The sequence below is a fragment of the Cydia amplana genome, chromosome 8, assembly GCF_948474715.1.
Source record: "Cydia amplana chromosome 8, ilCydAmpl1.1, whole genome shotgun sequence".
In the NCBI taxonomy this organism is placed as follows: domain Eukaryota; kingdom Metazoa; phylum Arthropoda; class Insecta; order Lepidoptera; family Tortricidae; genus Cydia; species Cydia amplana.
The window spans coordinates 6,020,788-6,033,071 of NC_086076.1; the positions used below are offsets into that span (position 1 = coordinate 6,020,788).

Genomic DNA, 12,284 nt, shown 5'->3' on the forward strand with positions numbered 1-12,284 from the left:
CTGGACATCTCTATATAAGTACATAGGGATGTTACACTCGTACACCGGAGCGACATGCAAATTAGCATCAATGTGTAACTGCATAAGCTGAAAAGTCTACCACTAGGGACATACCTCAAGTTTTGCACTGTTCTGAAATATTGTAAGGGCCTTGTGCGTAAGTTGTGCAAAACATGAGCTGAGCGTAGCAATCTTCTGACGTGCCGCAAACACTGACTCTGATTCCTCTGAATCCAAGTCCACTGAAATAAACATATTGGTTTAATTAATATCAGGTTTTATAGATAGTAATAGTTGGTATATGTTTCATGGTGAGAACAAGCCATAGAAAGTAAAAAATAAGTTGGTAATGAAATAAAAAAAATGTGAGTGAAGTGAATTGGAATGGTAATGTCATCAGAACCTCCATATGTTGCTAACACACTAATCATTACACTATAAAAACTTCTAGTTTTTATTATATTAGATAACCAATTAATAAATCACAAATCATATTATTGAAAAGTTATTGTAGAAAGTAGAAAGAAAAACATATTAAATAATTAAAATTAAGTAACAGTCACAATACTAGAAAGTTGGACAAGTTTGGGTCACTGAAAATGAAAATATAGTTGGTACACTTAAACTTTATTCAGTTTGTTCAATGTCAGTACACATTCAAAACATGGATAAGCACAAACAGTATACAATAAAAAGTCTGGATAAAAAAATATTCAACGCACGCCAAACAAACCCGAAAGGCTTTCCTACAGAGTGAAAATTATCTTTTTACTTTTTAAAAACAAAAGACGCGCGCTAGCAGCGGTGGCCAGGCTGCCAGCTCGCGTGTACCAAGGATGTTTGTATTAGTGAGTGACCTACGATGCCTAGGTACTAGTATCAAAAATGTTAGTGTTATCTATTAATTTGAACCCGTTTTGAACCCTGGGTATTAAAATATTGGACAAAGGGAGGAGATGGCGTTAGTACGATACCAATTGGTTGTGCAGGTAATTACCCTCGAAATAGTAAGATTCTAAGCAAATCCAAAACACAAGCAGTATATTCTTAGAAGAAGGGACAACCAATGTAAGGATCAATGGAATTAATTTCAGTTTAAATGTTGCATAAACTCGACAGTGCGACATGGAAACGAAGTTAGATGAGATATCAAACACCACGACACCGATGTACTTCTAAGCTTCTTAATAACAGGTAATAACTTGATGCTTACCTATAGAAGTGTCTAATTCCACACATGCTTTATCAAATTCCTTTTCTAATATATCTAACCATCGGAAACCAACTCCAGTAGTCGCCATTTTCACAATAAACTTGTTGACAGTTTGGTTGGAGGGCATGTCAAAGTGACATTCATTACGCGCAAGCGTGTATAGTTTTGTCCAATTTGTACTACAGTGCATAATAAATATAGACGCTTTTATACTCTGTTAAGTGGAGTCCAGACGAGACAATATTTCGCCAATCTGATGAAATTGTTCGATCAAATCAGGACGTACGGACACAAACGCCAATTTGGCTCTCCGAATTCGACCGCCGATTATGACCGATATTACCGATAAAATGGGGTGTGGACCCAAGAATACCAATTTGTGACGCTAGTATTTTCGTTTTGGAGCATTTTTTTTAACTTAGAGGGCTCAAATGTCACCATAAATCTTAAATTGGTGATTTATGGTGACATTTGAGCCCTCTAAGTTAAAAAAAATGCTCCAAAATCCAAATGCTCGGTTTAATCTTAAATTGGTGATTAAACCGGAGATTGGCGCCAATTATTTTCCTGATCAAATCGGTCGATTTGCCCAGCCCGTCTGGATACAGCTTTAAAACCATAGATGGTAGGATCATAAACTAATTTAAACTTGGTCAAGCTGATCTTGTCAGTAGAAAAAGGCGGCAAATTTGAAAAATGTATGCGCGAAGGGATATCGTCCCATAGAAAATTTGAATTTCGCGCCTTTTTCTACTGACAAGATTTGTTTGACCATCTATAGTATGCTGGTCAAGCATATCGTCAGTAAAAAAAGGCGCGAAATTCAAATTTTCTATGGGACGATATCCCTTCGCGCCTACATTTTTCAAATTTGCCGCCTTTTTCTACTGACAAGATCAGCTTGACCAGCTATATGATACTTAATTACTTGACTGCTCAATTCATGGTTCATTTAAGTTTTAAAAAACAAAAGCGCAATAAAATTTCCTAGTCACACACCTACTAAAACAAGAGGTACTTATTTTAATGTTACATCCAAAGAGGTAACGCTGCCAGTCTTCTGGGCACCATAACTCATGAATCTCATGATAGAGACCTGCCCTAGTAGCACGGTCGCATTTTTATCATTTATCACCATGCCTGTCACGTTCTAACAAGTATGTAAGTGCGAAAGTGACGGGCATAGTGATAGTCGATAAAAATGGAACCGTGCTGAGCCCGCTGGGACGGGAAGCATTTTTATCCCCCCTATGCCCCCCTCCAGATCCGAGCCTATAAAAGATCTCATCGCTTAGCGAAAGTTAAGTAAGATTCTGTGTTAAACGTAGGTATGTCATTCAAATAATTGTTATGAGCAACCTAGAATATCTAGAACCTAGAAGGGGCCGTTTAAGTATTATGTTAGCAATTTTTTTTGTCATTATCAACCCCCCTGCCCCTAATGTCAGGAAAAGTAAGCAAAGCTTTTACCTTCCTTGCTTACGTAAACAATGGTAGGTACCTACCCAATATTTTACAATCTGTATGCCCAGTAGTAAGGTAAGTATACGCTCAGAATACAGGAACCTATTCAGTTCCTTCACTCTGTTCTAAGCAAGCGCATATTGCTCACGTACCTAATCAGTAATCACCATGTAGACCTCTCCCCCGCACCTATGTCATCAAAAATGAGCAAAACAAATACCCCCAAACTTTAGTACTTACGTAATACCTATGTACTTGAATATCCCCAAAGAATCTAGAAGTAAAAAGCAAATGTATTCGCAATTGTTTAATGTAACGTATAATTAACTATATACAAATAAAGAACTATAAATAACATATATATAATTACACACAATCAATTAAGTAATTGGTATAAGTTATATTACATTTAGAGTTGCAGGCAGTTATCAAGGTAGCTAAATAATGATAGTGCACTGTAGAGCTAAATACAATACCACTGAACAAGTTCTGTGTAGGATAAAAATAATTAACTTATTAACATGATCTCTTAATTTATTGTGCAAATTAAGCCGCCACATGGGTAAAATGTTACTTTTACAGCAATGTTCCATTCTCTGATACTAAGCCACGTTATGTTCAAACAAACAAATTTTGTGTTCACGAATATTGATAAACTAAGTTATAAATACTTGGCAGTGGTCAATTTTTAAAATCTAAATAACATTTATGTGCAAATGTATCCACCAACCCTAGGTTACACCAACAACATGATACCATTTATCACTGACGTATCTTCCCTCTTGGAGAAAAGCTACCGCAAACGTCGAAATTCGAAATCACTATCGTTATCGCCTCAATTTTTTTTTATAGAGATGCAGATAGAACAGGGGCTGAACTGCACCTGCGGTATACTATACTTCGTGCCAGCTAAAGCTTAATATGGCTGCTTTCGCTTCGGCTCTTCCGCTTCCGTTCTGCAGGCCGAAGTTTAGAAACCCCTGAGATAGATTATTTTTTAATTCAGATGTTCGCGGGAGCCCTTTAGAGACGAGAGTAAGGGACCAATGCAGCAATTAGTGATATCATGCGTTTCTTTCAAGGCCTATCCGCGTTACACGCCGTTTACACACCCGTAGGTTCACGTAAAACGCTACGAAAAATCTTTCAGAACGCACGTCTGATTCGCTGTGGGCCGTCGCATTATTTCCACTGAGGTGCGAAAACGTTTTGCAACGTCAGTGAAAAGGAACACAGATCCTACGGATACGTATACATACAATATATAGTAACCATCAGCACCGATGATATCTATAGTCGCCAGCAACTTTAGGTCAACCTCTCGACCGTCCAAACACCTACTTAACCATAGGTCTTAATCCAATACAAACTTCACTATGCACAGCACACGCCTTGATAAATTCGATTCTCATTATATACACATTAGAATAGATTAACTGGAAGTACAATACAAGTACCAATCATCGCACTAGAACATTTTGTTGTAAGGTGTGACAAAAGTTGCAGATCAAATGCGTGGCAACGCTTCTGGTTTTGTATATTAGACGTCAAATATATATTTATACACTTTTGAACCTTGATCCTTTGTAGGTAATAACGCGAAAAATGTAAACATATCTTTGATGTCGACTATACACATAATATTGCTGTCGTTTGTGAATATGATGTGGGATAACTGCGTTTGCTAAATGATCTATTTGAAATCGACTCTACTGTCCAGGCAAGAAGATTCAAATTGTAATGACAGTCTTCGTAAGTTTATCTCAAATCATTTCAGTTTTTGAACCTGGTATTTTTTTCGTAAACTGGGTCTAGATCTCAGAACTTCCAATAAATCTACTCCAATTCAGTCCATTATCCAATACAATCTCCAATTCCCTACTTATTTGACTTTAAATATGCCTAACTTGCTGACATTGCTTTTAAGAGTTCGTGGCATCAAAATAGTATCTTGACCATTGATGTAGTATAATTTATTTTAATAAGGTACGTCTATGATCTCGACAACAAGATTACTGACTTCCTAATATAGAGTGCGTCAAGCAAATCTTGTCAGTAGCAATGTACTGCAAATTAAAGTAGGGTAACACCATGTAACACTCAAAGAGCAGAATTGCGCTAAGAAAAGCAGCAATGTACATCGAACCAAAACGTGTTTATTTTTCCGCCCTTCATACGTCAGTTCGAGTGAATTATCATAACCTCAAATTTTAGTAATGTTTACCGTCAACGAGCATGATTGTACATTGTAGGCACCTTAGCTTTGCTTGAGGTCATGAATAATCTTGGTATTTAATGGTGACAGCAGAAATTTCTCTTGAAATAGAAACGATTCAGAATGTAAACAATAAGATGATGGCTGTCATTCACGATCCACATTCCACAGATAACACACAGATGACACGCGATTTTGGAATTATTCGAACACAGTGTTGCTAACCCGCGACTGACTGACAAGATTTGGTTGATCCAGTATACTTACTTTACTCTTTGTTAATGTCTACAAACAGGCCATCTATTGAAAACGTCAAATATTTTGAAACTATGAACTCTTGTAGATATGATTTTCACGCAAATGATTTCAGTAGACTAGACTTGTTACTTTCAAGTACCTATGCAAGTCAGCAGCTTATACAGGCAAGGCCCTATTTTATAAAGGTACCAGCATAAACCTAGTTTTGTAAAATAGGACCCTCGTCAAATAAAACCACTTTAACAACACATGTATACCGTTCACTTATCGAGCCATACAAACATCACACCTTATCCTACTGTACCTACTCTTTTTGGACTGCTGTGCGCACTATACTTATGTTTACAATTGTCTATACTCTTGCCCACGCCCATTCCTGATATTTACACATAAATTCGAAACTAATGCTAGCAGAAAATTAAATATAATGTCAACAATTTCATCTCGTGCAGTGATGTCGTATTATGATATAAGAAAATACTACTTGCGCCTAAAAACCTTCAATGGATAACGATGCCGATAAGTCGAGGGACAAATGATCAGTAATTTATATTCTTAACCTCCTAAGGCCCAAGGTCCTACCTATAGTACCTATTCAGTTCGATGTCATTTAGACCATGTACAATTGGAACAGAGTCGCTTTTGCTTTGTTTCGTTAAATTTTCAAACAACGCAAAATAAACTCTATTTCCTACAATTTAGGTTCGAATTTCAGTGGCAAATTTTGGATGCTTCGTTTGTATGGCTGGGCCTTAGGAGGATCTAAACCTAAAGGTTCGCATGTCACAAATATTTTTCTTCCTACGACTGCAGTGCCGACCGCTATTAGAACACCGACTTAGACATTTCTCATAGGTGCAGCGATTTTTATTATAACCGCTTCCACGCCATCAAAATAAAGCAAGAATGACGTTATTCATAAACGCACTACAAGCCTCCATTAGCTGTTAATCGTTGACTTATGTATTTGTAGGAAAGGGAAAAAACATAAAATAACTACCTAATTGAGGCTTATATAAACCTTTCGCGTTTTGAACACATATTAACTCACATTTATAGACGGGTCTGACGCGAAATTTATTCAATCACGTATTATTTATTTAATTAAGGTAATTGAATAAATTTCGCGTTAGACCCGTCTATAAATGTGAGTTAATAATTGAGGCTTGTTAAGTTTTATGAATAAAAGGGGATAAGTAAGTAGTTAGGTACATCATTTAGTAATTTCAAAAAGCGATATGAACTTAACACGTTCAGTCAGCAAGACAGAGAGGAGTTTAAAATGACCACCACAGCTTTATCGCTAAGAGAATAAGAGGGTGGGTAGGTCATTTTGAACAGCTCGTCCACGTAGCCACTTCAGCTGCTGACTGTCCCTCTAAAGGCTCTAAAACTGATTGAAAGAGATGCTTATTTGTACTTGCTAAAGAAAGTGCAACCTCGCTGTCTGAGATGAAATGTCGCTATAAATTATTTAACAAACTTAGTATAAAATTATAATCATATAGGAGGCACCTAACTACAAGCATGAAAGGACAAATTTGCGACCAGGCAGACCTCTTACGTAATTTTACAATCAAATCAAACATCTACATATTTGTTTGCATAGCCAAACACGGCACAGATATGATTTAAAAAAAAAAAGTAAATAATTGTTCATAAATCTGAATATTTAGACCCAATTTTATATACCATTATTGGCCATGTAAATAATTTAATCTATTTTTCCAAATTAAAAGTAGGAACTAAATCTACCTACACTTGGATGTAGCTGAGTGTGCGATAAAGGTCCAATCCGTAAAATTCCCAGTACAAGGATTATTTCATTAAAATATGTATGACACTGATTTAAACTTTCACGATTTTTACACATTATTAAATTATAGAACGGGACTTAATCGCGTATCTAAGTTTTAAGATTTACCTCCCGACGTTTCGCCTGGATTGAGCTGCATAACCCTAAAATCCTGTCCACGGATCGTCATTTCTACAGCAGGAAAGTACGGGAAGCCATTGAAATCAAAAAACATAGTAATTTCAATCGGGACGAGGGTTTAAAGATCTCATCCACATGGAATCCAGTCATTAGTAAATGTAAGCGTAAACGAATATCGACAGTCGATAAATCGAATATCGTTAGTGTTGTGTGTCGACAGAGTGACATCCCTAGTGCGCAAAACGTTCAAGCGGATAAACAAGACCAAGTGCGGGGAGTTCGAAAAACTCGCGCGGTTAGAAGATGCTGATGTCAACTTAACGCCATCGCCATCCTCGAAACGTCGGAGGTAAATCTTAAAACTTAGATACGCGATTAAGTCCCGTTGTATAATTTAATAAAATATGTATGGTTTAGATTAGACCTTTCTTGCACTACTCTCACTTAGATACATTAAAGATAATTCATTCATTGTGAACTCAATCGGTCATAACAATAACCCAACATTTTAACCAAGTTACAAAAACATAAATAAATTTATCTTTAGGTTTTAAACAATAAAACTAACCTACCGAAAAATAAATATGATTACCAGACGATAATTTTTGTCCTTGAGGTAAGCAATCCCAAAAACGAAAATACCTTGATATAAAATGACCTGAGAATTCTTAAGTTTTATAAACTCAATCTCGCTATTCCACAGTCAAAACAACAATAACTTTTGAAACAGTAACCCGCCCGTTTCACGAAGCCACAGCCTACAATTTTACAAGTTTAAACTAACCAGTAGGTATTCGTAATTTTGTAAATTTGTAACTCACTTCGCTAAGCTGGTTACTTTCTGTGACTCATCTCATACTGCTGATACAGTAACATACAACCAGCTGACCAGCATTAACGGATTGCAGCTGTGATAGACGTGATAATGATTATAAATAAACATAGAGCACGCAATACGCATACGGCGTTGTGGACGTAAGTCATCTTACTCGATCTAGTGGGCGTGTAATCTATGTTTATAAACAAATGTTCCTTTTGTATGTTGCTAGACACAGAGAAGGTCAATACTTTATCTAAGAGTTATCTGCAAATGACCTGTTAAAATACACAAAGATGAACCATTCAACAATTTCTATCTGCTAAAAGTTTGTAGTGTTTTGTTTCAAATATTTGAGACTATGTTAAACAATAATAATTAATAACTATTAAGATGATTCTTCAAATTTAGTAAGCACTTACAATAACTCCTATATAAATTCCAAATTAAATGCAACCTTTCAAAAACAAAATGCTACAACTATGTATGTATGTAATAAAATATTCCATTTAATGCAATATGTACAGTTTGTATATTCAATTTCAAGTTCTATACCTCAACACATATTGGCTGGAGATGTTAAATCTCCTCACAGATGACAAGACCATAATCACACAATTTAGTCCAAAGGCATATACAGGCCCTTTTATTTAAAGTTGTACAGGATAGGATTTTTTACGCTATTAAAGTCCAGCAATGTTCAGTTAAGATCTCAATGACGTCGTTAAGACGTTACTGTTAGTTAGTGTTGTGTTCCTAGTAAGATTGCAAGAGATCCTGAGGATGGTCTGTATCGACGACAAAGGACCTGCGGACCTGCAATACCTAAAGCTGTCAACAGAACTAATCCTCGCATAGATCAGCAACTTGCATGAGATGCCTTTGGAAGGATCAATGCGTTTGCTTGTTTGCCACTGTCGTGTTATAAAAACATCTCCAAACATGATATGCTGAGGTACAGAGTTTAGTTAGGAACAAGGTCCCATGACACTCTGCAATTTACTGACTGACTATTTAACTATCATACCTAATCACTGGTCAACCAAACTATGAGGTAAGAGCATATAAAGCATAAATTATAAACAAAATGTACAGGCTTATGCTCACACATTTATGCTTCCAAATAATGCTTCAACCATTGCTATTGTATAAGGGCATTAGTATCAAGTGTCTAGGGCAACTAACTCATCAGTATTCCAACTATAGTAGTAGCTCTGGCGGTCTAGCATGAGTTGCGTCCTCGCGGGCGACTCCATACACCTTGCGCGACTTCAAGTATGGAGTCACCCGCGAGAACGCAACTCATGCTAGACTGCCTTAATGCTCCGATTGTGACAAGTTTCCGCGTATAACCAGTTCTGTTTCCATTCTACCCACTTGATACTAAATACTGTATTACACCTTCCAAAAAATTGCACCCCAAATGATTTCTTCACCTATTTAAGAAAAGTGTAACTACATTTAGCTTTTTTAATTAGGATTACAAATGCAGCTACACTTTAAAAATTAGCTTAATAAGATCCGAGATTTAGGAAGGAGCACAGACAAGACATCCTCTAGACTGAGCATAGTAACGCTACCCCCTCTGCCACTTATACGTTAGTTTTACTCCATCTTCGAGACAATCCCGTGCCGTGATTGGTCCGTGTCTTTGAACGGACCCCCCGCACCCCCGTATTTTTGGCATCATCGGTTTCATGAAATAATTGCTCTAAACTCAGTCTAGAGGATTCCTAGTCTATGGGAAGGAGTAACACAGCGTTAACCCATATGAGCTAGGCATAATCTAAAATTAGATCTAGTTCACTTCAGCTTAAGTAAAAAGCACAGTTGTTTGTTCAACTAGCACAACACACAGCTGTTGCCGTTCTCCTTTATGTGTCCGTCCGAGCGCTCTATCTCCAGCAGGATTGCGTGGAACAAGTCCGTCACCGACTGGAATTGGTATTTTATAAGTTAGCATTACTAGAGGATTTGATACGCGAAAATTAATAAAGACTAACGAAAAGTATAGGGATAAATAACAGCTAAGGCAAATTGCCGACATTGAAGTATTATGATATTTATGATAATTTATAACAAACAAAAGAGTAGTTACCTCATTCCGTTTAGCACTGGTCTCAACAAAGGCTGCTTTCCACTTCTCCGCCAACCGTTTTCCCTCCTCTGTGCTGATTTTCCTTTCAAGATGCAGATCTGTTTTGTTGCCGACTAATACTATGGGTACACTAAAATTGATGAAGTGTCATTTAGAACAAATAACCTTATTTTCTTGGATAATTGTAAATTGTTACTTTTATTATATCCCTATACAAGCTATGTACTTTTATAAGCACAAATTATGAGTATTTTTGAAGTTATAACCATCTCAATGTTAATTTCTTTATGGGTGCATGCCTAATAGACACAAAGGTGCTTATCAACCCTGTTTCAACTTATTACCAATATCATATGCTATTATATCTAATTGAACTCCAGAATTGTATATCTTATAAAAGTTAATATTAGTAAAGCTGATAAAATTGTAATTTATTATTGGACCCTTTTATTTAGACAGGAAAGTCCACATTTAGTCATGTTATTTTTTTGTATCCTTAACGATACAAATAGCTTGTTAATAAGGTAATATCAATTGATATTTAGGAATTACCAATTTGTTCACTCCAGGGTTAAACCCTAATGAAATCCTTTATCTAATTCATTCAGGAAAAAACAAATTACTCTAAGACTATCAATACTGGAAATTCCAAATAATGTACTTAAAGTCCCTAATAATAACTTTCAATAGTTATATATTTTTATCAAGTGTCATATTAACTTGTTTAGCACTCTCATTGCAAAGCTGATCTGCTTCAGGGGGGAGGGGGCGGGGGGGTCAACAAGCCATACTATATAAAACAAGATCGCATATAGGAGATATAGTGAGTATTCTATCTATATCAGGCATGTTTAATATGACTCATCTTTAAGGTTAGAAAACTAATTGGCCTCTTATCTGACTATACAAATTCCACTGAGCACACAAATAAAGGAAAGTAGAAGATATATAAAAATGTATACATACTGAATCTTTCCAACCATGTCCAGCAGTTTGTCGTAAATGATTTGTACAATCTGAAAGCTTTTACTGGAGTTGATGGAGTACACCAGGACATAGCCGTGGAAATCCATGCTGTACTGAAGAGGGAATATGCTGAACTCATCCTGCCCCGCCGTGTCCACAAGCTTCACCTCGTACTCGGTGGAGTTCAGGCGGATGAACTTTGTAAATGCTTTAAACAAAAAATAAAATATCTTATGTATCATAATTATTTGAATGCATTATACAAATTGAATATGATACAGCAATTACAATCACAAATTTGCATTTGTTTTAATATACTAATGTTTACAATGGAAATACGCATTAATGTTATAACCCAAGAAAATGTAAACATCGCAAATCTTGTGTTGGGGAAACACGCGTTGTGAGATGAGTAATCAAAATGCTACTTACTATTTTCGATTGTGGGGTCATATGAATCCACGAACTGTCCTTCTACGAACTGAATAATTAGAGATGATTTACCTGCAACATTTTTTTGTTAAATTAATTAAACGTCAAAACGAAATAAGACGCAAATTTCTTAGGACCTTCACATTACCGACTGATCTGTAACCCATCATCGCGATTTTTCTCTGCTTTGACGGCATTTTTAAAACTTGATGGTTATTAGTAATAAGCAGCGGATTACTTTTTCACAAAAATGCTTTAATGCACTACAACAAATCACGCATTTGCGACTTGACTTTGAAGTTTGAACTTGCTTGACGTTGACGTTTGTAAAGAGGACTATTTCCGTCAAATCAACGCCCCAATGCGTGCTTTCGGGTATTTCCCTACACAACCCACTGTGCTGGCAGGTTAAATTTCGTAAATGTATTGGGGCCCATACATTCCACGACTCTTCTCTTTCCGCACAGACTCTATTATAGATCCTCATTGATCTTAAAGTATATTCTTTCCCATCTCGCCTTAATGTTTATTTAGAGCATGATGATTAAATTGTCCGATCAAATCAGGACTTGCGGACACAAATGCCAATTTGGCTCGCTGAATTCGACCGCCGATTACGACCGATACTACCGATAAAATGGGATGTGGACGCAAGAATATCAATTTGTGACGCTAGTATTCGCGGTTGGGGCATTTTTTAAATTTAGAGCTCTCAAATATCACCATAAATCTAAAATTGTGGTTGGCAATTTCTGTTCTGACTATATCGGTCGATTTAATCATCCGGTCTGGACTGGCCTAATGAACGAATTTGTAGCGTAGTGCGAAACCACTTAAGAGTATTTAATTTTATTGTCAGCACTTTTTTAAATCTTCGTCTATGGT

General features: G+C 36.4%; 2 protein-coding genes across 2 annotated transcripts in view; both read right to left on the minus strand.

Moving 5' to 3' along the window:
* Positions 1-1,347, minus strand: part of LOC134650426 (Golgi-associated PDZ and coiled-coil motif-containing protein-like) — a 70,813-nt gene extending 69,466 nt beyond the window's left edge. The window contains exons 1-2 of the mRNA XM_063505381.1: positions 1,214-1,347; positions 115-242 (exon numbers count right to left, since the gene is read on the minus strand). Coding sequence (XP_063361451.1) covers positions 115-242; positions 1,214-1,340 — 255 coding nt within the window. The 5' untranslated portion in view covers positions 1,341-1,347. The remainder of the gene's footprint in view (positions 1-114; positions 243-1,213) is intronic.
* Positions 1,348-9,652: 8,305 nt separating this feature from the next.
* On the minus strand, positions 9,653-11,735 carry LOC134650526 (GTP-binding protein Rheb homolog). The gene is made up of 5 exons (XM_063505481.1): positions 11,548-11,735; positions 11,400-11,471; positions 10,968-11,175; positions 10,002-10,131; positions 9,653-9,838 (listed from the first exon to the last, which is right to left on the minus strand). Exons 1-5 carry the CDS (start codon positions 11,594-11,596, stop codon positions 9,746-9,748), a joined length of 552 nt encoding a protein of 183 aa, XP_063361551.1. The 5' UTR covers positions 11,597-11,735; the 3' UTR covers positions 9,653-9,745.
* Between the last annotated feature and the right edge of the window lie 549 nt (positions 11,736-12,284).

What these genes read in the sequence shown, in the direction of transcription:
- LOC134650526 (XM_063505481.1), bottom strand. Translation starts at nt 11,596, where the DNA reads ATGCCGTCAAAGCAGAGAAAAATCGCGATGATGGGTTACAGATCAGTC. An exon ending in TGACCCCACAATCGAAAATA is followed by an intron (nt 11,176 to 11,399) that starts GTAAGTAGCATT and finishes TTTTGTTTAAAG; the next exon opens with CATTTACAAAGTTCATCCGC. An exon ending in CCAGTGCTAAACGGAATGAG is followed by an intron (nt 9,839 to 10,001) that starts GTAACTACTCTT and finishes TACCAATTCCAG; the next exon opens with TCGGTGACGGACTTGTTCCA.